At 47.8% G+C, this 21,404-nt stretch overlaps 1 protein-coding gene across 1 annotated transcript in view; it reads left to right on the top strand.

The window, feature by feature from the left end:
* The first annotated feature begins 1,647 nt into the window (after positions 1-1,647).
* The window catches only part of inc (BTB/POZ domain-containing protein inc), a 32,552-nt gene continuing 12,795 nt past the window's right edge, over positions 1,648-21,404 (top strand). Inside the window, exons 1-2 of the mRNA XM_089588309.1 lie at positions 1,648-1,891; positions 19,670-19,778. Coding sequence (XP_089444435.1) covers positions 1,664-1,891; positions 19,670-19,778 — 337 coding nt within the window. The 5' untranslated portion in view covers positions 1,648-1,663. The remainder of the gene's footprint in view (positions 1,892-19,669; positions 19,779-21,404) is intronic.

Here is a 21,404-nt window from a genome sequence, read left to right as displayed (position 1 = left end):
ACAGTGGGCTAAGCTGCTCGCACCATAGAGTTTAGAAGAGCAAGTTGCTGGGCTAGTTGGTGCCATAGAGTTTCTTACTACTACCTAGAGGGAAAGCTGGCGGCGCTGCACTTCAGCCAACATGGACGCTCAAAGCATCATGGGGCGGTGAGCTACTTGTTGCGGCACAGTCGTAGTTTTTCGGGAACACAGAGTGGCAGTACTAAGGCGTTTCATTCCGAAAACGTAGTTCGTGTGTGCGCAGACGACTTTCGCGCGAACGCAGTGTGCAAAAGCCATAGTAGTGAAGACGCGACGACACACGACGCCAATAAAAGGTTTTACTCTTCCGAAATGCCATTAAAAAACCTCTTAAAGTATCTAAACAACTACATTTTTTTTGAAAACATATTTACTTTTAAAAGTGCGCCTGTTAATTACGAAATATTAGTTTTTTTAGTGTTCATCACTTGGCCAATAGGAAAGCTAGTCATGTCTTATTTTAGGCAAACTTTGCACTTAAATGCTTTTATGCTCGTTTGTTGCAATCATTAGACAAGATATTGAATGTTAGGACGTTTGTAGCTATCAAACAGCTTTATTTTTTTATTAATTTTTGGCCAAAAGTTACAGTTCCGCAACAAGTAGCTCACCGCCCCATGATGCTTTGAGCGCCCATGGTGGCTGAGGTGGTCTCGAGGGATCTCCATGCAAACTCCCATAGACGGCTTGCCAGCTTTCCCTCTAGGTAATAGTAAGAAACTCTATGAGTTGGTGCTGTTGCATCGTGGTGGAGCAGCGCAAAGGACGGGACACAAGAAACAAGGAAAGACGAACACAGCGCCTGTGTTCGTCTTTCCTTGTTTCTTGTGTCCCGTCCTTTGCGCTGCTCCACCACGATACCATAGAGTTGCTCCGGTTAGCTAGCTTTTACTCCGGTTGCTCGCACCGAGTAACACCATTAAAAACTGCGGAAGTCCACCCGTAATCGGATGAATTAAATAAGAAATGGTTCACCGCACTTGAGTGTTACTGGATTACTCTATTTTTGTTTCTGTTCAAAGAGGTATAATATGCTTCTGGAAGGGAATACCTATGGCTGATCTTACTCAGTAAGTAAAGTTTATTTTCGTGCCGCGACCTCAAACCTCAGTTTGAGCAGCGCGTTAAAAACTAGACCGTTAACGACATGACAAGAAATTAATCGATAACAAGTGATAAGCCAATAAGCCACAGAAATAAGCGATGTTTCAAATGACCAGTTGCAAAAGAAGCATGAAACAGATTGAGCCAGATTTTCACAGGTTTAGAGATTGTAGCGACACTCATAGCGAATATTGTAAGCTGTGCCAGAATTGCAAACACACACACAGATTCATCACAGATTGTTAACGCACTATCGTGAGGCAACGCTATCAGTCAAATACATGCAATGTCAAATATGCATAAAAACTATGAAAAAAAAAATGAACTTAAATTTGACAATGATGACAGCTTTTATTGGCCGCTTCTAGATGACGCAGCTATCGGTAAGGCCTGAAAAGCGGTCACTGTGACTAGTCTATCTTTTGAAGAGAACTTGGTGGTGAACTTCTCAACTGACTAAAACTATGAACAGCGCTTGCGACGACGGCGGCGCCTGGCGCCACCAGCTCCAAGCACGCATCGGGGCTTGTCTCTCAATATGGCGGGCAGGAGCATCAAGTTCATGAACTCCGCTGCCGACGGCGCGGACGAGCCGTCGGCCGAAAACGCCGAGGCGGGCGCGCCCAAGCAGCCCAAGAATACACAGTGGGTCAAGCTCAACGTCGGAGGGACATGCTTCTTGACGACCCGCACAACCCTGTGCCGAGATCCCAAGTCGTTCCTGTACCGGCTTTGCCAAGAGGATCCCGAACTCGACTCTGACAAGGTGCGTGAGGTGCTCCTGGACGCACACGCACGCTCGCTACTACTCTGCGCTTTGCCGTCCTCGTTCGCGATTTCCTTTCCTCAATTTTTCTTCTTCTTCAAAATTTTAGCGCTCCTTTTTCACGGCGAAACCAATTCGTTTCCCGGTCGTGCACGGATTGGAAAATCAGCGCCGTTGCTTCGACGAAATAGAGGCGTTTTCGCGGTGCTTTTCGATTTTTTTCGCTTCGTTCATAGCTGTCGGGTTCTTTTCCGTTCCTCGCTTAGCGTCGCGTCCTCTTTGACAGTGCGGCGCCTGGGATTGAACGATTTTGCGGTTCTCACTACTGCGTCGCTCTCTCTTCTAGCGGCGGTGACCAGCGGTGGGCGATCCAATCGAAGAGTCGTGCTTTAAAAAGCCGACTCGATGAGCCATGCGCTCGTCCGGTCGTGTGTGTCGGTGTGCTGCGCCAACTTTTTTTTTTTTTTGCTCTCTTGTGTTTTTCTCTCACGTTTCTTTTTATTTCCCGACGCCGTACTGTCGGCGGGCATGCCGGAAGAGAAACTTCCTTTCCCGAGTGTAGGCTCTGTTGTGTGGTGCCGTATGATCGTGCCGTATCGTGCTTTGCAGGCCACTTAGCACTTGATCGCCGATGATCATTCTTTCATTTCTGTGCTAAACCTTTAGGCATGGTTATGAAGAAACTAACTGTGCAGATGTAAAGGTGCGCTGTATTCTTCGCGCGATCGCGTAATGATACGAGCGGCAAAGTACGGCTTCTGCGGACAAATCTTGTCGACGTAGTGTCCAAACAAGATTTCCGATCAGCTGCATTGTTTTAATCTCGTTTGAGGTTGTGTCGGCTGTATCCGCGATAGAAGCCGAACAACGACGGGAAAGCGTGTACACATCCAAGAGGAAGGTCCCAAAGTTTCTACACGTTTTTACGTCGCATTTGTGCATCTCGGCCCCATTTGCTCTGATCGCATGCGTGCGTGTGTATATGCAGCGCTGGGGATTGTCAGAACTTGCGCATCGACTGTGCGATGTAGGAATGACTCACTCACGAAAAAATACGAAGAAAAAATAGCTTTCCGAAGTAGATTTCTGGAGACGAAACGAGACACTTTCGCGACAACCTCTCTGTAGAGCAGACGACGCGATGCGCGGGTGATGAGCTGACTGAAAGGTAAGACGTTAAATGAATAATTCAGTAAAGAAAAAGAACTCCAGAAGCAGACGACATGTGCGGAGTCATGCACTCGACGACAGCTTGACATATCTCATTGGGTATATACCGACGACGAAATGGAGTCGAGAAAACCCCGCGACTTTGTCACGCGTTCTCGTCGCGAGCAAAACTGGACCAGAAACACATAGCTTGGTTTTTTAAATTTTAAATCAGTGCTGCGCGTTAGACAAGTTGATGCGTCAGCCGAGATCCATGTTCCAATCATTTTAAGTTGTCTTTGCACCAATTGATACCGTTGAACGAAAAACAAACAGACGTCAAAGGTCACATTTCTTCTTATGATTACCGATGAAGTAACCGTCTTGCGTGGTTTCAAAATCAATGAAAAACAAGAAGAAAGCGTACACACGTGCGCAGTCATGACTTCAGCTTCTTGGCTGACATTTTACCGCTGATCTTGTCGTCTTGACCGCTCTTTGTCTAGCGTGATGGGCATGACCCTCTTGAAAGACACGTTCGCTTGTCTATGTTTTCTTTTTTAGAAGAGCGTCTCGTTGTTTTCAGTTTTCCGAGGAAAGGTAAACAGACTGCTTAACATTGATTTATCGTGGGGCTCGCAGCCCAAACGCCCCTGAAGGCACTTGCGTAAGTTGCGGAAATTACCGTTATCTTTACAGTCGTTAGTCGGCCATGGATTGAAGGACTTCTTGCCTCGTTATCGCGGCATAAAATATGCAGATTCCGCATGTTTAAGTGACGTGACGAGGAGAGTGCACACGGCGCGCTTCATGTCAGCGCGGTAAATAGATAATTTGTAGCATCGCCTCTGTACGGGGTCGATCACGATTTTCACAACGCGCGCCGTCTGTTCACAAAAGAGGCTTGAGTGACTGTTCTAACCTTCGCGGAGTGGCCGCAGGGAATAGAGCTCTGGAAAACACGGTACTGTCGTTTCCGTGTCTTGTATACATCAAGAGCAGATATGGCGGTAGCATTTCGTTCTCAAAGTACCTTGTCTCATAGCCTCAAAAAGTATAGTGGTGCTTTTAGGGTGCCTCAATGGCCGAGACACTCTAGGCGCTTTGCGTGTTGTATACGCCACCCAGCGGATTACGTTGTAACTATATCTAGTGCGTGTTCGAAGAGATTTGAGAGAGATAACGGCGTGCGTACCATATGCGAATTTACGGAAGCCAACGTCGGTTTGTGCGTATGTCGCTGCTTAATTGACGGTACTTTATATATTCCGAACGCTGCTTTGAATCGCAGTGTCGGCGACTGCGTGCATTCGAGATGCACGTCGTAGATCGTCCTGCAACGTTGATTGGTCCGAAATTGGAAGGTTCGCAAATTATATCCCATCACGTGTGGTGGTCGAACGAACCGCTCAGGGCATCCAGAAAGTTGCAACGCGTTGCAGTTAGCTCATCTACCATATTTTCCGCACGGCAACATTTTATCACACACTATCTATCCCAATCACACTTTCACACGTTTATCTTCAGAGAACGACGTAATCGTGCGGACAAAATTTTCGGACACTTCTTGCTGATGCGGCATAGCAATTTCATATCATCTTTATTTCCTTTCCTTTCGCACTAAAAATGACTAGAAAAACTCGAGAGACCAAGATTTGAGTTCCTGTAACGTCCCGTTTGAACGATTTCAATTGGACCGCTGTACATGCGTAGAGCAGTGGTAAAAGATTTCAGCTTCAACGTCTGACAACAGGGCAATATCTAGCTTAGTACGGCCGTATATTTTGCGATCGTGCCGGATTTGATGGCCGGTTCTGGTCATTTTTTACTGCGAGTACGTTATATATGCCTCTGTCACGTCAGCGAAAAGTGTCCGCAATTTTGTCCGCACGATTACGTCGTTTTCTGAAGATAAATGTGTGAAAGTGTGATTGCTACAGATAGTGTGTGGTAAAATGTTGCCGTGGCAAAAATTTGATTGATGAGGTGCAATCAGTTAATTAAACGCTAAAAAATACACTTACACCTCAAAATAGCCATGGACGTCGATATAGTACGTGGACGTCAGAACAGCCGCGGACGTCGATATAGTATGTGGTCGTTTTGCTTTCGCATTGCTACGGTGCGGGTCACCGCAGTGATCTCGTGAAACGTCCGGAAAGCTTTGTGTGTAGCTTTCCTTTGCATAACCTTGTGGCCACGCTCAGGTGCAGGCTAATTGTGCACTCTGTCTCAGTTTGTTGTTAACGGAGTAATAAGGCTAGTGCGAGCGTGATAGCAGCGCACTTTTTGAAGCAGTCGCCTCTCGCTCGATCTTCGACTGCACTTAGAATAAGTTCGGAGGCATTTAGAATAGGTGGCCAGGGGAATGGCGGTGTGCCAGCGTGCCGTGCGCAGGACGATTACGCCATATATGCGAGGCATATTACGACGTATGCGCAATATACAGATGACGTCATATGGGGTATAGCAGAGTTGGATTCCAAAGGCAGCGGATAGGTGGCAGAGGGTCACGTTCGGAAATGAGGGTAGGAAGCTTTCTGTAATAAGGCGGCTGCAGGACGCGCAGGACGATTGGGAAAGGTCTTTCTTCTGCAGTACACATAAGGCGGCTGTTGATGTTGACGATTCGAAAGAGTCGCGCGTCTGAGGCAATAACGCAGATTTGGGCATGAAACAGGTAAATGTGTAACATCAACAACCATCTGAGGGGAGCCATTTACGGCTCGAAATAAAATAGTTATTTTTTTTAAGACTCGTAGTTTAAAAATTAGTTTCCTTCCATGGCCGATTCTCTGCCCCGAGGGGCCGGGAAGGGAGGTGAGAGAGGGCGCTTGCTTCTGCGCATGCGCTAGACACCCGACGTTTTCGGTATGCCGAAACTGTTCTTATCTTTCGGCAATGCTTTGAAGCTTTAATTCCCCCCCCCCCCCTCCCCTTCCCGTGAAACGTTGTAACAGAGAACACTGGTGGTAACGTCTTTCGCTGCTGGCGTGAATTACTGCGTGTGGCGTGGTGCCTGTCACCTTGCGCATCATGTGCGTTTCTGTTTACCGGATTTTGTAAGCTGCGATTATTGACATTTGCTTGCCTGACATGGCCAAGCCTAGCTGGAAGCCCTTCCGTTATGGGGAAAAACCCGTCCCTGACAGGGCGCGTTTCGTTGCGTCGCGGGCGACACACTGCATGTCATGCTGCCACACTGTATATAGGAGCTTATGTCGCGAAGGGGTTCTAAATGTGCATTATGTGCCCCCCGGGCTCGCTGAGCCGCAATTTGGCACTGGCACCCACGTCCGTTAAAATGTCTCGCTTACGCAATATCCTCGTTCGGCCCAACTTAGAATACGCCGGAGCTATTTCTGACCCTCGCCAGATTAATCTAATCGTAGCCTTGGAATCCGTCCAGGACTCGAATCGTCGGTATGACGGCTTTAACGGCAGCAACAGCATCAGCATCTTGGCCCTGAGAGAACATTGTCTCCTTGTAGTCGCTTCCTACCGAAAAGAAAAAGAAATCCTGGCCCTCCTGTACTTTGTATGGGTACTGTCATATACGTTGCCTCAAGGTGACGATATTGCCCGGCCGCCTGTCCGCAGTTGCTACCACGACTCCTTACATGCCCAGCTTGCCCACGCGCACAACTATACTTCATCTCACAAGTTGTGTGCACCATTGTGAAAGGTGGAGCTCTCATACAATCAGGGCCAAGGAAGAGTACAGATAGTCCCTCAGATATTTGAGCACTGTTGTGGCTACCTTTTAAACAACTGCAGTGAATGAAAAGGCAGTTCAGGGTGGTGTTTTGTAAGTACAGCGAGAGTTCCATTCACTCGTTAAATTAGCAGAGAAAGTCTGCGCCAGCCCACACAGCGCTGCGGAAGCCTGCTACGAAGCGGTGCGTCGCCATTCGTAAACAGAGCATCCGCCGAGCCGGCAGAGTCCCCTGCGCAGCAGCAGCTGGGGGAGATCGGAGAGATGGAGCCACCAGTCACGGTGTAAGGGAGCGGAGGAGCACGTTTCTCAGCGCGTGCGTTTCTGGTTGGCGAAGATCGCCGCAGCCTTCTCAGTAGTGCAAACTATATATATAGAAGTTGCAATTTTCGTCTGCACTGACACCTACCGCAATGATATAACGTGCCAGCTCATCGGTGCCTGAGTCACTGACCTGAAGCCAAGAAGTTGAGGCCCATACCTCTCATGTAGACTATATTCTATAGACGGCCGGACAGTGTGATCGCCTGCTTGAGCGAGCGGTTTGTGGTGGCGTTTTGTGTGCTGTTTATTCCCTGTACCACAGAGGTCCCTCTTTTGGGTTTTTCACTATAATAAATAAAAGGGACACACATACTCTCATGCATTTTGGAGAAATGTTCAAGGTGCAGTTGATTTCAATCGAGGGAGCAGTCATCGAATAATTACTCCTTTGACTAAAACGTACACCGCGTCGGTAATTCCCGAAATACGTTAGCCTAGTGCCGTTCCCAATTTGAGCTGTCGGTCAGTTCGGCCGGCCAGTTTTCTTTTTGCCGTCCTGGTTAACTTAGTGGTCAGGGCGACTGTCCTGACAGGCGGTGGTCCGGGGTTCAAGCTCCGGACTAAAACGAAAGTTCCCTTTGAAAGTTAATACTCCGAGTTTTCTTACCATCTTTTGGCAGCTTTACGGCGGCGCTAATTGAGGACTACTAAAGTACTAATTGACAGCGTAGCAAACGGTGAAAAGTAAAACGATCGTTAAGAGAGAGTAGGAGAGCACAGTGGGTCAGGGCAAGAAGGAATGGGCGTGTGCAGGGCATGTAATGTGGAGACACGGTAACCAATTGTAAACTTAAGGTAAACGAGTGGATTCCATCCGAAGGTAAGCGCAGTATGGGCCTCGCCAGGGAGTTAAGTGAGCAGATGTGATTAGTAAGTTTGTCGGTATAAAGTGGCCGCAGCTGTCGCAGGACAGGGCCGACTAGAGATTTGTGGAAGATTTCTTTGTCCCGCAGTGGGGCACAGTTTGGCCGGTACTGATAATGACATATATATTACAGCTGAAATTCCTTATGATAAAGTTTATGGGGCCTAGCAGTTCCTTCGTTATAGCCGTAACTTCGTTATAGCCCTTGTTGACCTAGCTTCCAATGGGAACCACCATTCCTTCGTTATAAACTATTCCGTCATAACGCGCCCTTATAAAAATGGTCTATAGGCAGTCTGTATAGGCAGACTTATTGTAGACTCTATTACCTTCTTTAGATATTTATTTTTGTCTATTCATAGTCTATAGACAAAGTCTACTAAAGGTGTGTGGCCATAAATCTCTATATTGTCTATAGACTATCTATAGCGTTTGTATTGCCTATAGACTGTTCTCTGGTATTAGTCTATAGATATGGACTTTATAGACAGACGTCTATAGAGTGTCCAAAAAAATTTTTATAAGGGGGTTTCGACTGACGTACGGGCTGTTGGTTGCGACGCTTTTAGCCTCTGCAGCTTACAGAAACGCGACTAACCCATACACATCCCGCAGCCGGTATATACACCTTAGGGCTCTTAGCGCAAGCGTTGCGGAAGTCGCGCTCGGGTGCGCGCGGAACCGAATATGCAGCTCTTTATATTCCTTTTATTTTTATTTTTATTCTTCTCGTTCGCACTTTCGGTTCGGGCTTTATGTAATGCGTTGCGGAACAGCTCAGCCATGTTGCAAACGCGTGGTGTCGGCGGCGGCGCCAAGCGCGAGCCGTCCGTTCTGCATAACTGAGCCTCAGCCAACCCTTTACGCTCCTGGCACGCTGGTGCCAAACGCCTGTCCGTCGCCTTCTTCTTACTCCCCGCCTTATTTTACTGCCGTCTTTCGAGCTTTGTCTCGACTTGCCGGCCGGCTTGTTCCTTCTGGGTGTGCCGTCTTGGACGGAATCCAGCTAATGCCTCCCCTATAGTCATTCCGCGAGAACCGTGCAGGCGAGCGGTACATAGAAGCTAAGGAGGGGGCCTATGCAGCGAATGAAAGGAGGGGGGGGGGGGGGGAGGGCTGATCTAACAGTGCTTGCGGACGGGCATCGTTTTTATAGTTCCTAGAAGCATGCACTGTAACGCACTTGGTAGACGAAGGAAAAAAAAGGAATGGAGGACACGGGACAAGCAATATGTGTTGAGATTTGGGGGGCTCAAGTAATGTGTGAACGCGTAGTTTTGATGGAGATAAAGGCGTAGGCGAATTCTGCGTGACGATCTATGTTCACTGACATTCTCGGGCACCATTCCAAGGAAGGACCCTGAAGCCAAAATTTGGCGTCCCTACTCCGTTCAACCTTGTTCTCTCTTCCATCTGTGTGCAGTGGGTTAGGCTGCACTTTCTTCACACTCTAGTTAACTATATCGTTCACTATACTTAATACGAACTGTTGTTGCTTGCCTGCCTTTTCCTTTTACCATGTTTTGCGTTTGTCCTAAGTGTGTGTAGAGGGGATTTCCCCTGTTCGGGGTGGGTCCCTCTTTGAGCCCACGAAAAGCGCGTGTGCGCGCGCTCGACGTGATGTTGCAGCACCCTGAACGCCTGCGCATGTTGCAGACACACCCTGCGGCCTTCTCCCGTCCAGCCTCAAGGCCCACGTTTTAAAATCGGCCACTACGATTGGCTCAAACTTGGGGAGTTTGCAGACTGTCGCGCCGCTCTTCGGCTCCCAGATGAACTGTTCAGGGCTGCTCGTAGTAACTCTTAATGTCGTTGGACGTCACCAGTAGGTGGCTAAAGGCGGCTCACAGGCGGTGTATCCGTCTGCTTACCTTTTAGGAACTGGCCGCTGGACGTGCAGTATTTGTCAAAAGTTTGTAGCCCTCTGCGACCGTGGACGGTTCGAGAGAGCTGCTCCGGCCACCCTCGTGGTGGGGTTCGCACTTTTGACGAGGACTGCACTTCGGTTTTAGTCTAGAATTTTGGCACGATTGAAGGACTCCGGGCGCGCCTGTGCAGTAAACCGCGTTGGCGTATGGTCAGTAATTAGCCGCTGTGGTCCGTTCACAGTGCATGGCCAGTGGTGCCTTCAGCGGCACAGCTAATTGGGCCAATATTGGAAATGTATTTGCAGAGGCCGGTCACACAAAGGACGAGAGTGAAACCAGTCATTTCCAGTATATCGGCAGGTACTGGTTTCATTGGTACTGAAATGACTGTTCTCACTCTGGCCACCTGCATTTGCCAATACATTTCCAGTATTGGGCCAATTACCTGTGCTGCCTGGGATAGTATACCGCAGTGGCGCGTCTGGGCCAATGAGAGTGTGTGGTACCGAGCATAACGCCGCGCCCAGGTTCAGTCCCGGGCACAATGGCTGCGTTACGATGGTGGGGAAATGCTAAAATACCCGTTCTCCGAGAGCGCAATGCAGGTTTCTTAGAAAACACCCAAGTCGGAGCCAGGGTGTCGCTTGGGCGTGTAAAATACCGTCATTAACAACCACTTGTAAGGTGATCTCCTCCGTTAACTAACTTTTTTAGACGAAATCAAGCCTATGTTCTGTTAGTAAAATCGGATTGCGGTTGAATCTGCTTTACACACGATGAGGAACAATGTTTTATACAAGTTGTTGCAGTAGATATGTACGATTTATGGCTGTGTCGCTAGAAAAAAAGTTTTCCAGAAGTTGTTTATTTTTCATAAATTTTTGTTCCCCACATTTTTGTGGCTGGCGCTTCAGTTCTCGCGGAAAGAGGTGAAGCTGTTTGGGCTTGCTGTTTGTGCACAGTTTTGTTTTGCGCATCGTCTCGTTCCACGGCAGTTTGTCATCCTCCGCTGCGTGTGGCGAGCTTCTGTCATCGGTGACGCCATTTTTTTTTCCTGTTTGCCAAACATTTCATGCGATTGCATCTACGAGGTCGGGCAGGGTGTAATATTGCCGCGAATGTTTGTAGTGTTTGTTCAATCTTCACACCGCTTTATCGCTTAATTTGTGATGCAAGACGCACCTAGATTTATCTCGAATGATCGCATCCATGCGGAGCCGACTCTACGTTGTTCCAGAGTGTTCTAGTAACTTTCCAAGCTTTATCTCGAAAGTTCGCTATCAGCTTTAAAAAGAGCACGGCCTAGAGCGGCGGGCATTCTGTTCGACGAACGCCGAGCACGCTTGTTGCTACGCCGCCGCCGAGTGATCAAGTTCTTTGCGGGCGCAAGTCAGCCCAAATAAAGAGTTGCGTTTGGAAGCAATTCTCGCTGTTTTCCTGTTCACCGGGCCGCAGTCACCACTACGTGACATTGTGCCGGTTTCTGCCAGTACTATTCCATTTTTGTTCGCTACATCTCATGCCCCCCTTGAGTCGTTGGCTGAAGCCCAGCGATGACGGGAGCCTGACGTTACTTCAGCCATTCACGAAGCGAGAAAAAGAATAATTAAATCGTTATACCTTCCTATGTTCCGGTCATTATGCTTGCATTTGACCTGCCGACAACTGATCATAAATTGTGCACTGGTTTCTTTTTTCGGAGCTGACGAATGTCCGGAATGTTTCAAAAGTGTTGAGCAATGTTTAGAGGGAAGCCCTCGAGGTGGAGTAGATTTGTAATTAGCCAGTAATGGCTCATTAACAACCACCCAAGCTCAGCCATGCGGCTACAAAGGAAAGCTATGCAGCTTTTTCAAGAAGTTAAGAACGTTTGTCCTGGTTCGGGGCAGTTGCTGTACCAACGGTAGGCTAACCGGGAAGGCTGGCAGATGGTAGGGCGAGAGCGAATTGATCGGCGACTCGGAAGGGTGTTAGTCCAAGCTCTTACTCATCACGTTTCGAGATTTCGTGGGGTCTGCTACCACCCTGGGATCACACCGCCATCTGTGACAGCAACTAGAAAACAGCATGCCTCGCATTGCGACTTGTTGCGCCATCTACAATAGCACTGTAGAAACAACCACCTGCCGCGTGCCATTGATGACGTCACGGTCCAATACGATGAATTCTAGTTAACCAAACAGCTAACGCTGGTTACTTTAACGTCTTCCAGACGGTGGAGGGCCTTTTTTTTAAATCACAAATAAGCGAGGCTGCAGCATCTTTTGATAGCTTCTTACTGCTTGGTCGTGAAACTTCTGCGTAACGTCTTGGGAGAGCTTTGTACGCCGCCCAGAGCGATCGCGCTGCGGCGCAGCGTCGATCGGAGGACTCGGTGTTCTACCTAGATGCGGGCGCCGTGCAGCACTGACGTACCTGAGTGATCATTGACCACTTAGTTGTCCCGTGGAACCCGTGCATAAGGATTCTGCATACGCGGAGATTGTATTCGGTACGTGGAGTTCATCGTCCCGAAGCGACACATATGGGAGCTGTCAGGGTTGCCGCAGTTTAGTGCTTCGGATTAATTTAGGCCACCTGGGGTTCTTTAACGTGTACTCTGCCGAAAATACTATTTTTTGTGTAGAAAATAAATATGCTGCAGTGCCGGATTATAGCTCGCTGTGCGCCTAGTTATATTAAGCCAACGCTTCTCTGGTGACGTTCCTAACCAAGCCCGCTCTCTCCCCACGATTATTTCATGGTATAGCACAGCAGATTGTTGCCCTCTGATCGGCCAGTAAAGCTGTCAAAGGACTCTGACGGTGGCGACCCCTAGCGTCCGCGGCGCTGCACCGTTGTTGGGACGTTATAGGTAGACAAACGATGGCCGTTTTATGTGTGGCAGTACGACGACGGCAGTGTATGGCCGGGGTGGGGATCGAGTGCCTTGTTCTGCGCTACTGCACGCTCGTAAAAAAAGAGAGCGGTGATGTCTTGCGTGTGTTGGTTTGTACGTACACTTCGCGCTCTTCGCACGCCTGCTAGCTCACCGGAAGTAGTGCTTTCAAGTTCGGGGCGCAGTCGCGCCTCACAGAGAGGTGTGTGATCTGCTCAGCTTTAATGGCTCATACTGTCGTCCGTTTACAAAGCGTGTCACACGCGTTTAACTCGTGGACTAAAAAGATAGAAGAAAACAAATGGCTGCTTCAGATAGAGGAGGAAAAAATAAACCTAGAAGCCAAGTTTGATGACTAGATTAATTAGTTAATTATAGGCAAAAATGGCGAAATAGCGCGGACGTCGATATAGCCACGGGGACGGTGTGACCTCACATCTACCGGTAGTCGTCGCGACCCTCCGGTAATCGTCGCGACATAGTGAAAATTGTCACAAAATGGTCGGAAAAACGTCGGATTTGTGTCAAATTAGATGGGAAAATGTGTAATTAAGAGTAATTAACACTTAACATCCCCGAAAGATGTATAATTTGGGTATAGATGCAGCCACGGGAACGGTGTGATGTCACATCCACCGGAAGTCGTCACGGCATTGTGTTCTTGGCTTTCGCCTCTCAACAGTTTAGTTGCCACCATGGAGGAAAAAAAACTAAGGAGGGAGCATGACGTCACGCGGCCAGCGTTCGCAAGCCGATGTGTTTTGAAGTCGTTTTCTCCCTCAGTTTTTCGCTCTCCGAGCCGGTCCTTTATGTTTTGATTCCGGTATATTTTAGTGCGCGCGTATGCGCGACCCGCGGCGCGGGCGTCTACAGCAAGGAAGTTGATCTACAGTTAGTCTACCGTGCTAATCGGCGCATGCGCGCGCGCAGCGGGGCTAGACTTTACCGCACGCTATCACGTGGTGCGATCACGGGGGGGGACACACTCTCTTTTTTTTGCTATATCTTTACTTGTTAAGAGTAGGCTTCAAGGTTGTCGCCGGACGCTCCCTCCTCAGATTTTTTTCCTCCATGGTTGCCACGGTGTCCTCGCAATTTGTATCGTTTTGCACGTCCTGCTGAGGAAAAAGGTATTAGCGGTAGCCGGTGTGTCTTTTTGCGGAAAACTGTCGCGTGGGGGGCACGGCAAAGTTCTGAGCGAAGGCGAGGCCATTGCTTCCTCGATCTCAGTGGCAGTACGTTACATTTCGCTGTCGTCGCCATTGGGCCTTGGTTCGTTTATTCGCCGTGATGTGGCACCACTTGTAGGGAGTTGTGTCTTACGTCAGAGCGGTGGCTCCTCTGGCATGGCGGCGAGGCTAGCGACGGCGTACTCGAGCGGCAGCGGCGCGCCGCCTCTCTGTGGGCTAGCGGACGTAAGAAAAGGGGGTAGTAGGAAAGGGCTACATTTTCTGAAAACGTCTGATACATATTGCGACGTGTGTACGGCGCATCCCTCCCTGGCTCCTTGGGGGGAACAGGTCGGCAACGAGTTGTCAAAAGTTTGTAATAGGGAAGGGCGTTAACTAGAATTCGAAACTCCCGAATGAGCCAATGGAGGAGGCACACTGATGGCATCGCGAGGACAAACGGGGCTTGTGCGTGGCGGATGAAGCCGAAATCCATAAGCAGAAGAAATAAATGTAGGATTACACGTCAGCTTAGATTTTATCACGGTTGGTTGATTGGTTTGGTTGGTTTATGGGGTTTAACGTCCCAAAGCGACTAGGGCTATGAGAGACGCCGTAGTGAAGGGCTCCAGAAATTTCGACCACCTGGGGTTCTTTAACGTGCATTGACGGTCTCTAAATGGCTTCGCTACGATCCAGTATGTAAACTGTGTGCCAACTTTAGAAAGTGGGTGGATGGATGGAAACAACTTTATTGGGCAAAAAAAGAGAGAAATTATTCCGTTTCCCTTCCGCTACTTTCTTTTAACTAGAAAATTTTCATGCGGTGCTAAAACTTAGCAACAAAAAAATAACGAGTTTGTTGAGAAGTGGGCTTCTTTAGTGCTGCAGTTGATTCTAACTTATCCGATTTGATTCTTTGTGTTTAAATTTACTCCTGCTCATAGTTTTGTTTTCCGCCTTTACCCGTCCCCCCTCTCCACCCACTGACCCTTGGGAGACAATAAAATGGCTGGCGGTTTGGCATTGCTAAGCACGAAATATTGTGCGAAAGCGCAGTTTATTTCAGGTGGACACCACCGCCAGGCGCGATTGAGGTGTCCACTGACCCAGAGTGAAAGTTATGCCCGTCTTCTATGTCCCACTGCCGCGTTTCTGCAGCAGTGATGTCAACGCCAACATGTATTATGTTTCAGCCATAACGTTATTCACGCCAACGCATGCAGCGCACACCCCTGTCACTACCGCCACATAGCTCAAAGCGCGATATTAGTATTAGTTGATGAGGAAGACCATGTATTACAGTGCACAGCACGAGAGTGTGTTGCAGTTTAACACAAGGCGTGCTGGGCTGCTGCGATAGTGCTCTCGCGTAGTGGCCAGCGAAGCTGATAAGTTCGCGCCGCCGCGTGTTCGAATCCCATTCGCGGATACTTATTTGGTTTATCTTTATGTGTGTATTTCACTTGGCACAAACCCATAAACACTGCAACATCTTGCTCGGGGTTTACCCATCGGAATGGTAAATTGGTTTTTTGAGGAAAGGAAGTGGCGCAGTATCTGTCTCGCATATCTCGGCGGACACCTCAACCGCGCCGTAAGGGAAGGGAGGTAGGCGGAAGTGAAAGGAGAGAGAGAGAGAGAGAGGTGCCGTAGTGGAGGTCACCGGAATAATTTCTACCGCCTGGGGATCTTTAACGTGCACTGACATCGCACAGCACACCGGCGCCTTTTTGCGTTCCGCCTCCGTCGAAACGCGGCCGCCGCGGTCGGGTTCGAACGCGGGTACTCAGGCTCGGTAGACGAGCGCTTTAACCACTGCGCCACTGCGGAGCTTTCGCACTAAAATAGGTCAGTGCGGCCCGCGTGGCGAGATACGTTCCCGAGCCCTAATGTAGATCGTCGCCGTACGCAGTCTGTTGCGCCTCGCGTTGCCGACCTATTCGATCGACGCTGCCCAGCTCGGCGCTTCGCGTTCGCCCAGCGCATCGTCTCACACACACATTGGAGGAAGTGTGCTGTCAGCCGGTCGCTGCCGGGGCGCGCGGGAAGCTTTGTGGGCGAGGTCCTCTAGTACGCATCCGGTTTCCCGTGTCGACAGCGTGCCGCCGGTCACGTGACCTCATCGCGTGCCTGCCGCGGCCTTATATGTGGAGCCGAGGCCACCCACGCAGGTGTGGCAAGTATAGCAATGCTGAAAGTGTATGAAGATAGTATACGTCAATTTTCGGGTCAGCAGTAGTGATGCAAAACTATCGATAGTACTATCGATACTATCGATGGTAAAAAAGACTATCGATAGTACTATCAATAGTTCTTTTGATGGCACTATCGATAGTTCTTTTGATAGTACTATCGATAGTTCTTTTGATAGTACTATCGATAGTTCTTTTGATAGTACTATCCATAGTTCTTTTGATAGTACTATCGATAGTTCTCTTGATAGTACTATGGATAGTTCTCTTGATAGTACTATGGATAGTTCTTTTGATAGTACTATGGATAGTTCTTTTGATAGTACTATGGATAGTTCTTTTGATAGTACTATGGATAGTTCTTTTGATAGTACTATGGATAGTTCTTTTGATAGTACTATGGACAGTTCTATTGATAGTACTATGGACAGTTCTATTGATAGCACTATCGATAGGCGTATCGATACTACTTGTTATATATGGTGCTATCGATTCTATAAAATCAACCATGCGTACCCACTGCATCCTAAACTTGCTTTCCCGAGCGTGTGGTATGGAGGTGATGGTATGAGTAACTGACAGGACTCGCCGGTTTTCGCGGCCTACGCGTCAGCGAGCTCTGCAGACGTTCCCTGCGTAAAGTTGCTGGATAAAATGTTAGCTTGCGAATGTCCTAGTTCTGAAGCATGTATGCGAAAAGCATTTCTGCAGTGGTTGCGCCAGCAAGACGACGTCTGCAGTGCACGATAGTGTCGTGTAAGCCAGCACAACTTCTGCTGTTTGTTCTTACGTTGGATGCAGTTCCAGGTATTTCTCCGAACTGGAAACCTATACTACGGCACCCCTCATAGCTTGCCTCAATTTGGGACGTTAAGCATCATGAGACCGTTAAACCAATCAGGTATCACAAATGTTATGGTTATATCGCTGGCCAAAAAATGCATAATATAAATATTGTTACTATCAATAGTCTTACCATCTACAGTTTCACTATCGATAGTCTTGCTATTGATAGCGGTAATATCGCTAGTAGTACTATCGATAATACTATCAATAGTCTATCGATAGTAGCAGTATCGATAGTGTTTTTACACTATCGATAGTTTAAAAAAACTATCGATACTATCGATAGTCAATTTTCCGATAGTTTTGCATCACTAGTCAGCAGCGCTACGGAGTGCTTCATAGGTCCTTCTCTGTTAGCATCTGTGTTTGGTAGGGCTATTGTTCATGAAACTTTAGGAACGGGGGGTGTGCGGGGGGGGGGGGGGCATTGTGCAAGTTGTCACGTAGTGGTGACTGCATTACGGCGAACAGGAAAACAGCGAGAACGTCTTCGAAACGAAACTCTTTATTCGGGCTGACTTGCGCCCGCAAAGAACTGAATCACTCGGCGGCGGCGTAGCAACAAGCGTGCTCGGCTGTCGTCGAACAGAATGCCCGCCGCTGTCGGCCGTGCTCTTTTTAAAGCTGATAGCGAACCTTCGAGATTAAGCTTAGGAAGTTACTAGAACATTCTGGCACAAAGTAGAATCGGCTCCGCCTGGATGCGATCAATCGAGATAATTCTAGGCGCGTCTTGCGTCACAAACGAAGCGATAAAGCGGCGTGCCGGCAGCCTTGAAGCATGAACAAATAAACACAACAAACAAACGCTACAAAGATTCGTGGCAATGTGATAGACTTGGGAGCATTATCTATAATCATAATAGATTGTTCAAATGCTGTGCCACAGAGGGGTGTTAGCACTGGGTTAACTTCTGCGTGCTCGGTGGTAGATACTACATTTTTCAGTGCGCATTGAATAGCGGTGAAATACTGTGGAGCAAGTGATCTGTGGGAAGTTTCTCAATTTCCTAGCACCCTAGGCTTATTGCTTAGAATTCAGAAAGGTGAAAGGCAGTCTGTTGCATTGCTTCGTGCAGACGGCACTGCAAACTTGCTGGCTCTGCTTTCGCTTCATTAGCATTAACAGCGAAAAAGTGCTTCAAGGTAAGTAAAACATGATATAAAAAGCAGCAGCACAAACTTGACCACCTCAGCAGTGGCTTGCCAATGTCAGGGAAACAAGTTGCAGAAAGGATGCACATTAGCATTTCCACACTGCCGTTTCTGCATACATTTATATTGACTGTAACAGAAATGTCACCTTTGTGAACGCACTCAATCTATGTACTCGAGGGAGCTTATACATGACAGGTGTGCACAGTGAGTGCAATGATTGAACTTCGTTTAAGAGGTTCGAACTTCCTTGTCTGTGGTTTTCAGTTTAGGCTGAGCCGAATTTTCATTTGGGTGTCTGCTAACATTATGCACTGGTTTGTGCCCATTATCAAGATTTTTATGACTTTTGTAGATACCCTTAGATTTATTGTCACCTGGGGTCACCTCTTTGCAGTGCGAATACTGCATCTACATGCAGTACGGCTTTATAGGTGTTTGTGCAAAAAAGTGGTGGTAGTTTACGGTGTGAAGTGTTGGAAGCGCATTTGATACAATTCAGCTGGTCCTTAAGGGTAACGGAGTGGATTCCAAGAGAAGGCAAGCGTAGCAGGGGACGGCAGAAAGTTGGATGTGCGGATGAGATTAAGAAGTTTGCGGGGATACTGTGGCAGCAACTGACAAAGAACAGGGTTAATTGGAGAGACATGGGAGAGGCCTTTGCCCTGCAGTCGGTGTAGTCAGGCTGATGAGGATGATGATGATGAGCATTTTGTTTCTCTTTGTGTTTTTGTAGCCACATGTGAAACTTTCAAGCCTTTCAGCTACCCTTTGTGAAACCCCATTCGTTTTGCCGGGTTCCGAGGTGCATAGAAAGTAGAAAGCGAGGTCCCATAGCTGGCATCCGGTTTGCTATGTTGACAGTGTGCTGCTTGCATCATGCTTGGATAGCGACATGGATTTGAAAACAAAACTCAAGTTAATGATATCTTAGCAGGATAAGAGAGAAAGAAGTGGACCTAGCTCGATGTGTCATGCTGAGAACGGGTAACCAGTGATTGCATAGGGTAACTGAATGTATTCCAGGAGAAGGAAACTGTAGTCAGGTACAGTTCAAAGTCAGGTGAAGAAGTGAGGTAAAAAAGGCTGCCACCGTCTGAGATGTGCTGTATTCTAGTTGCTGCCACAGATGGTGCTGTGATCTCAGGGTGGTAGCAGACCCCACGAAATCTCGAAACATGATGAGTAAGAGCTCACGCTCTTAAGTTTGCTCAATCGGGGGGGGGGAGGAGGGGGGGGGGGTTGCATTGACGTAGGCAGAATAATTGGAGAGAATTAGGAGCTGCCTTTGCCCTGCAGTGTACTATTGTGCTTATTATTGCTTGCAATGTGCCCAAAGAGAAGCGACTGAGATATTTACTTTATAGTCAACTTATGCACCTTCACAAAGAGCACTTAGCTGCCGCAGATGTTCAGTACACTTCGTATCGACGGCTAATTGCATCAACTTTCACCACCACCACTGGGGTAGCAGTGGTTTGTGAACTGAGCTCCCGCCACAGCTTGTGTGTTGCTGCTCACATTGAGCACGATAGCACATAATGCAGCTGCTGCTAATGATGATGAAGGGGTTTAATTTTGCTTTCTTTCCATATGTTGTTTTCTGTTTTGCAGGATGAGACGGGAGCCTACTTAATAGACCGTGACCCAACATACTTTGGCCCCATCCTTAACTACCTGCGGCATGGAAAGCTGGTTATCAACAAGGACCTTGCGGAAGAAGGTGAATAGCAGAGTCATCGCTGCTTTCTTGTACTTTTCCTGCTAGGAAAATTCTGAAGTTTTGCAGCTTGAGTCGCAGGTTAACCTCCTTTAAGCTGTACACATGCGAATGTGTTCAGTCTGGTAAAGGAAACACTGAACTTTACTTAATATAAGCATGTTTTTTGAGAATCGAGATTGCTGTGAGCCACGGTGTTCGTACAAAGAAAATATAGGAGAAAGCTCATGAAATAAAATAACTGCCATTCATTTAAATGTGGGCCTCCAGGTATTGAGTGCAAAGTTTGACACAGCTTGATAAAATGTGGGGCAAACAGTATTGTAATAGGCCATAACACAGGCTTGGTGGACGCAAATTGTGTTAATGCAAAGAGGGAAATGTCAGAGTGGGAGATCATGCTAAGTAGGTAGGAGGGAGGAGTTCAAAGGTGTTGCATCCATTCTGGTGCCTACACAACCTCCTACTGTTTACAGAACACACCTCAGGTGTTCATCATCACCACCCTCAAGAGCATAGAGTTTCTTACTATTACCTAGAGGGAAAGCTGGCGGCGCTGCACTTCAGCCACCATGGACGCCCAAAGCATCATGGGGCGGTGAGCTACTTGTTGCGGCACAGTCGTAATTTTTTTGGAACACGGAGTGGCACTACTGAGATGTTTCATTCCGAAAACGCTGTTCGTGTGTGCGCAGACGACTTTCGCGCGAATGCAGTGTGCAAGAGCCATAGTAGTGAAAACGCGACGACACACGACGCCAATAAAAGGTTTTACTTTTCTGGAATGCCATTAAAAAACCTCTTATAGTAATTAAGCAACAACACCTTTTTTGAAAACATATTTACTTTTAAAAGTGCGCCTGTTAATTACGAAATATTAGTTTTTATAGTGTTCACTACTTGGCCAATAGGAGAGCGAGTCGTCTCTTATTGTGGGCAAACTTTGCACTTAAATGCTTTTCTGCTCGTTTGTTGCAATCATTAGACAAGATATTGAATGTTAGGACGGTTGTAGTTATCAAACAACTTTATTTTTCTATTATTTTTTGGCCAAAAGTTGCAGTTCCGCAACAAGTAGCTCACCGCCCCATGATGCTTTGAGCGCCCATGGTGGCTGAAGTGGTCTCGAGGGGCCTCCACGCAAACTCCCATAGACGGGCTGCCAGCTTTCCCTCTAGGTAATAGTAAGAAACTCTATGCTCAAGAGTAATTGGGGCAGGTGTTGACCACTGAATCGACTGGCTGCAGAAGCATGGTTTAAGAGATAATGGGATGTGGCGACAAAACAAATCTCTGTGCACAAGGCATTAGGTGAGGCTGTAGAAGGAAGTTGAGTGGAATGATGAGTTGGGGAAATTTACAGTGATCAGTTGGGTGCAGTTGGTGCAAGGCTGGGGTTATGGGGGATCACCAGAAAGCTTTCTCACTCAGTAGTAGACTCAATTCAGGGCATGATGGAGGTAATAGCTACACAGAGAACCAACTCCATATCTGCCAGTGACCGTTACTTACTGTATTTGTTTGTGCTCGTTTGTGTTAGTTTGTTTAACAGCTTCATTATTAAAGTTACTCCAGTTCGCAATTACGTTTCGAGAGAAACAATACCTGAAGCAGTTATTTTGTATGTTG

This window comes from Amblyomma mixtum, chromosome 4 (genome assembly GCF_055824585.1).
Source record: "Amblyomma mixtum isolate Tamu chromosome 4, ASM5582458v1, whole genome shotgun sequence".
NCBI classification, from domain to species: domain Eukaryota; kingdom Metazoa; phylum Arthropoda; class Arachnida; order Ixodida; family Ixodidae; genus Amblyomma; species Amblyomma mixtum.
The sequence above is the reverse complement of the archived record's forward strand: the minus strand, read 5'-3'. Positions and strand labels throughout refer to the sequence as shown.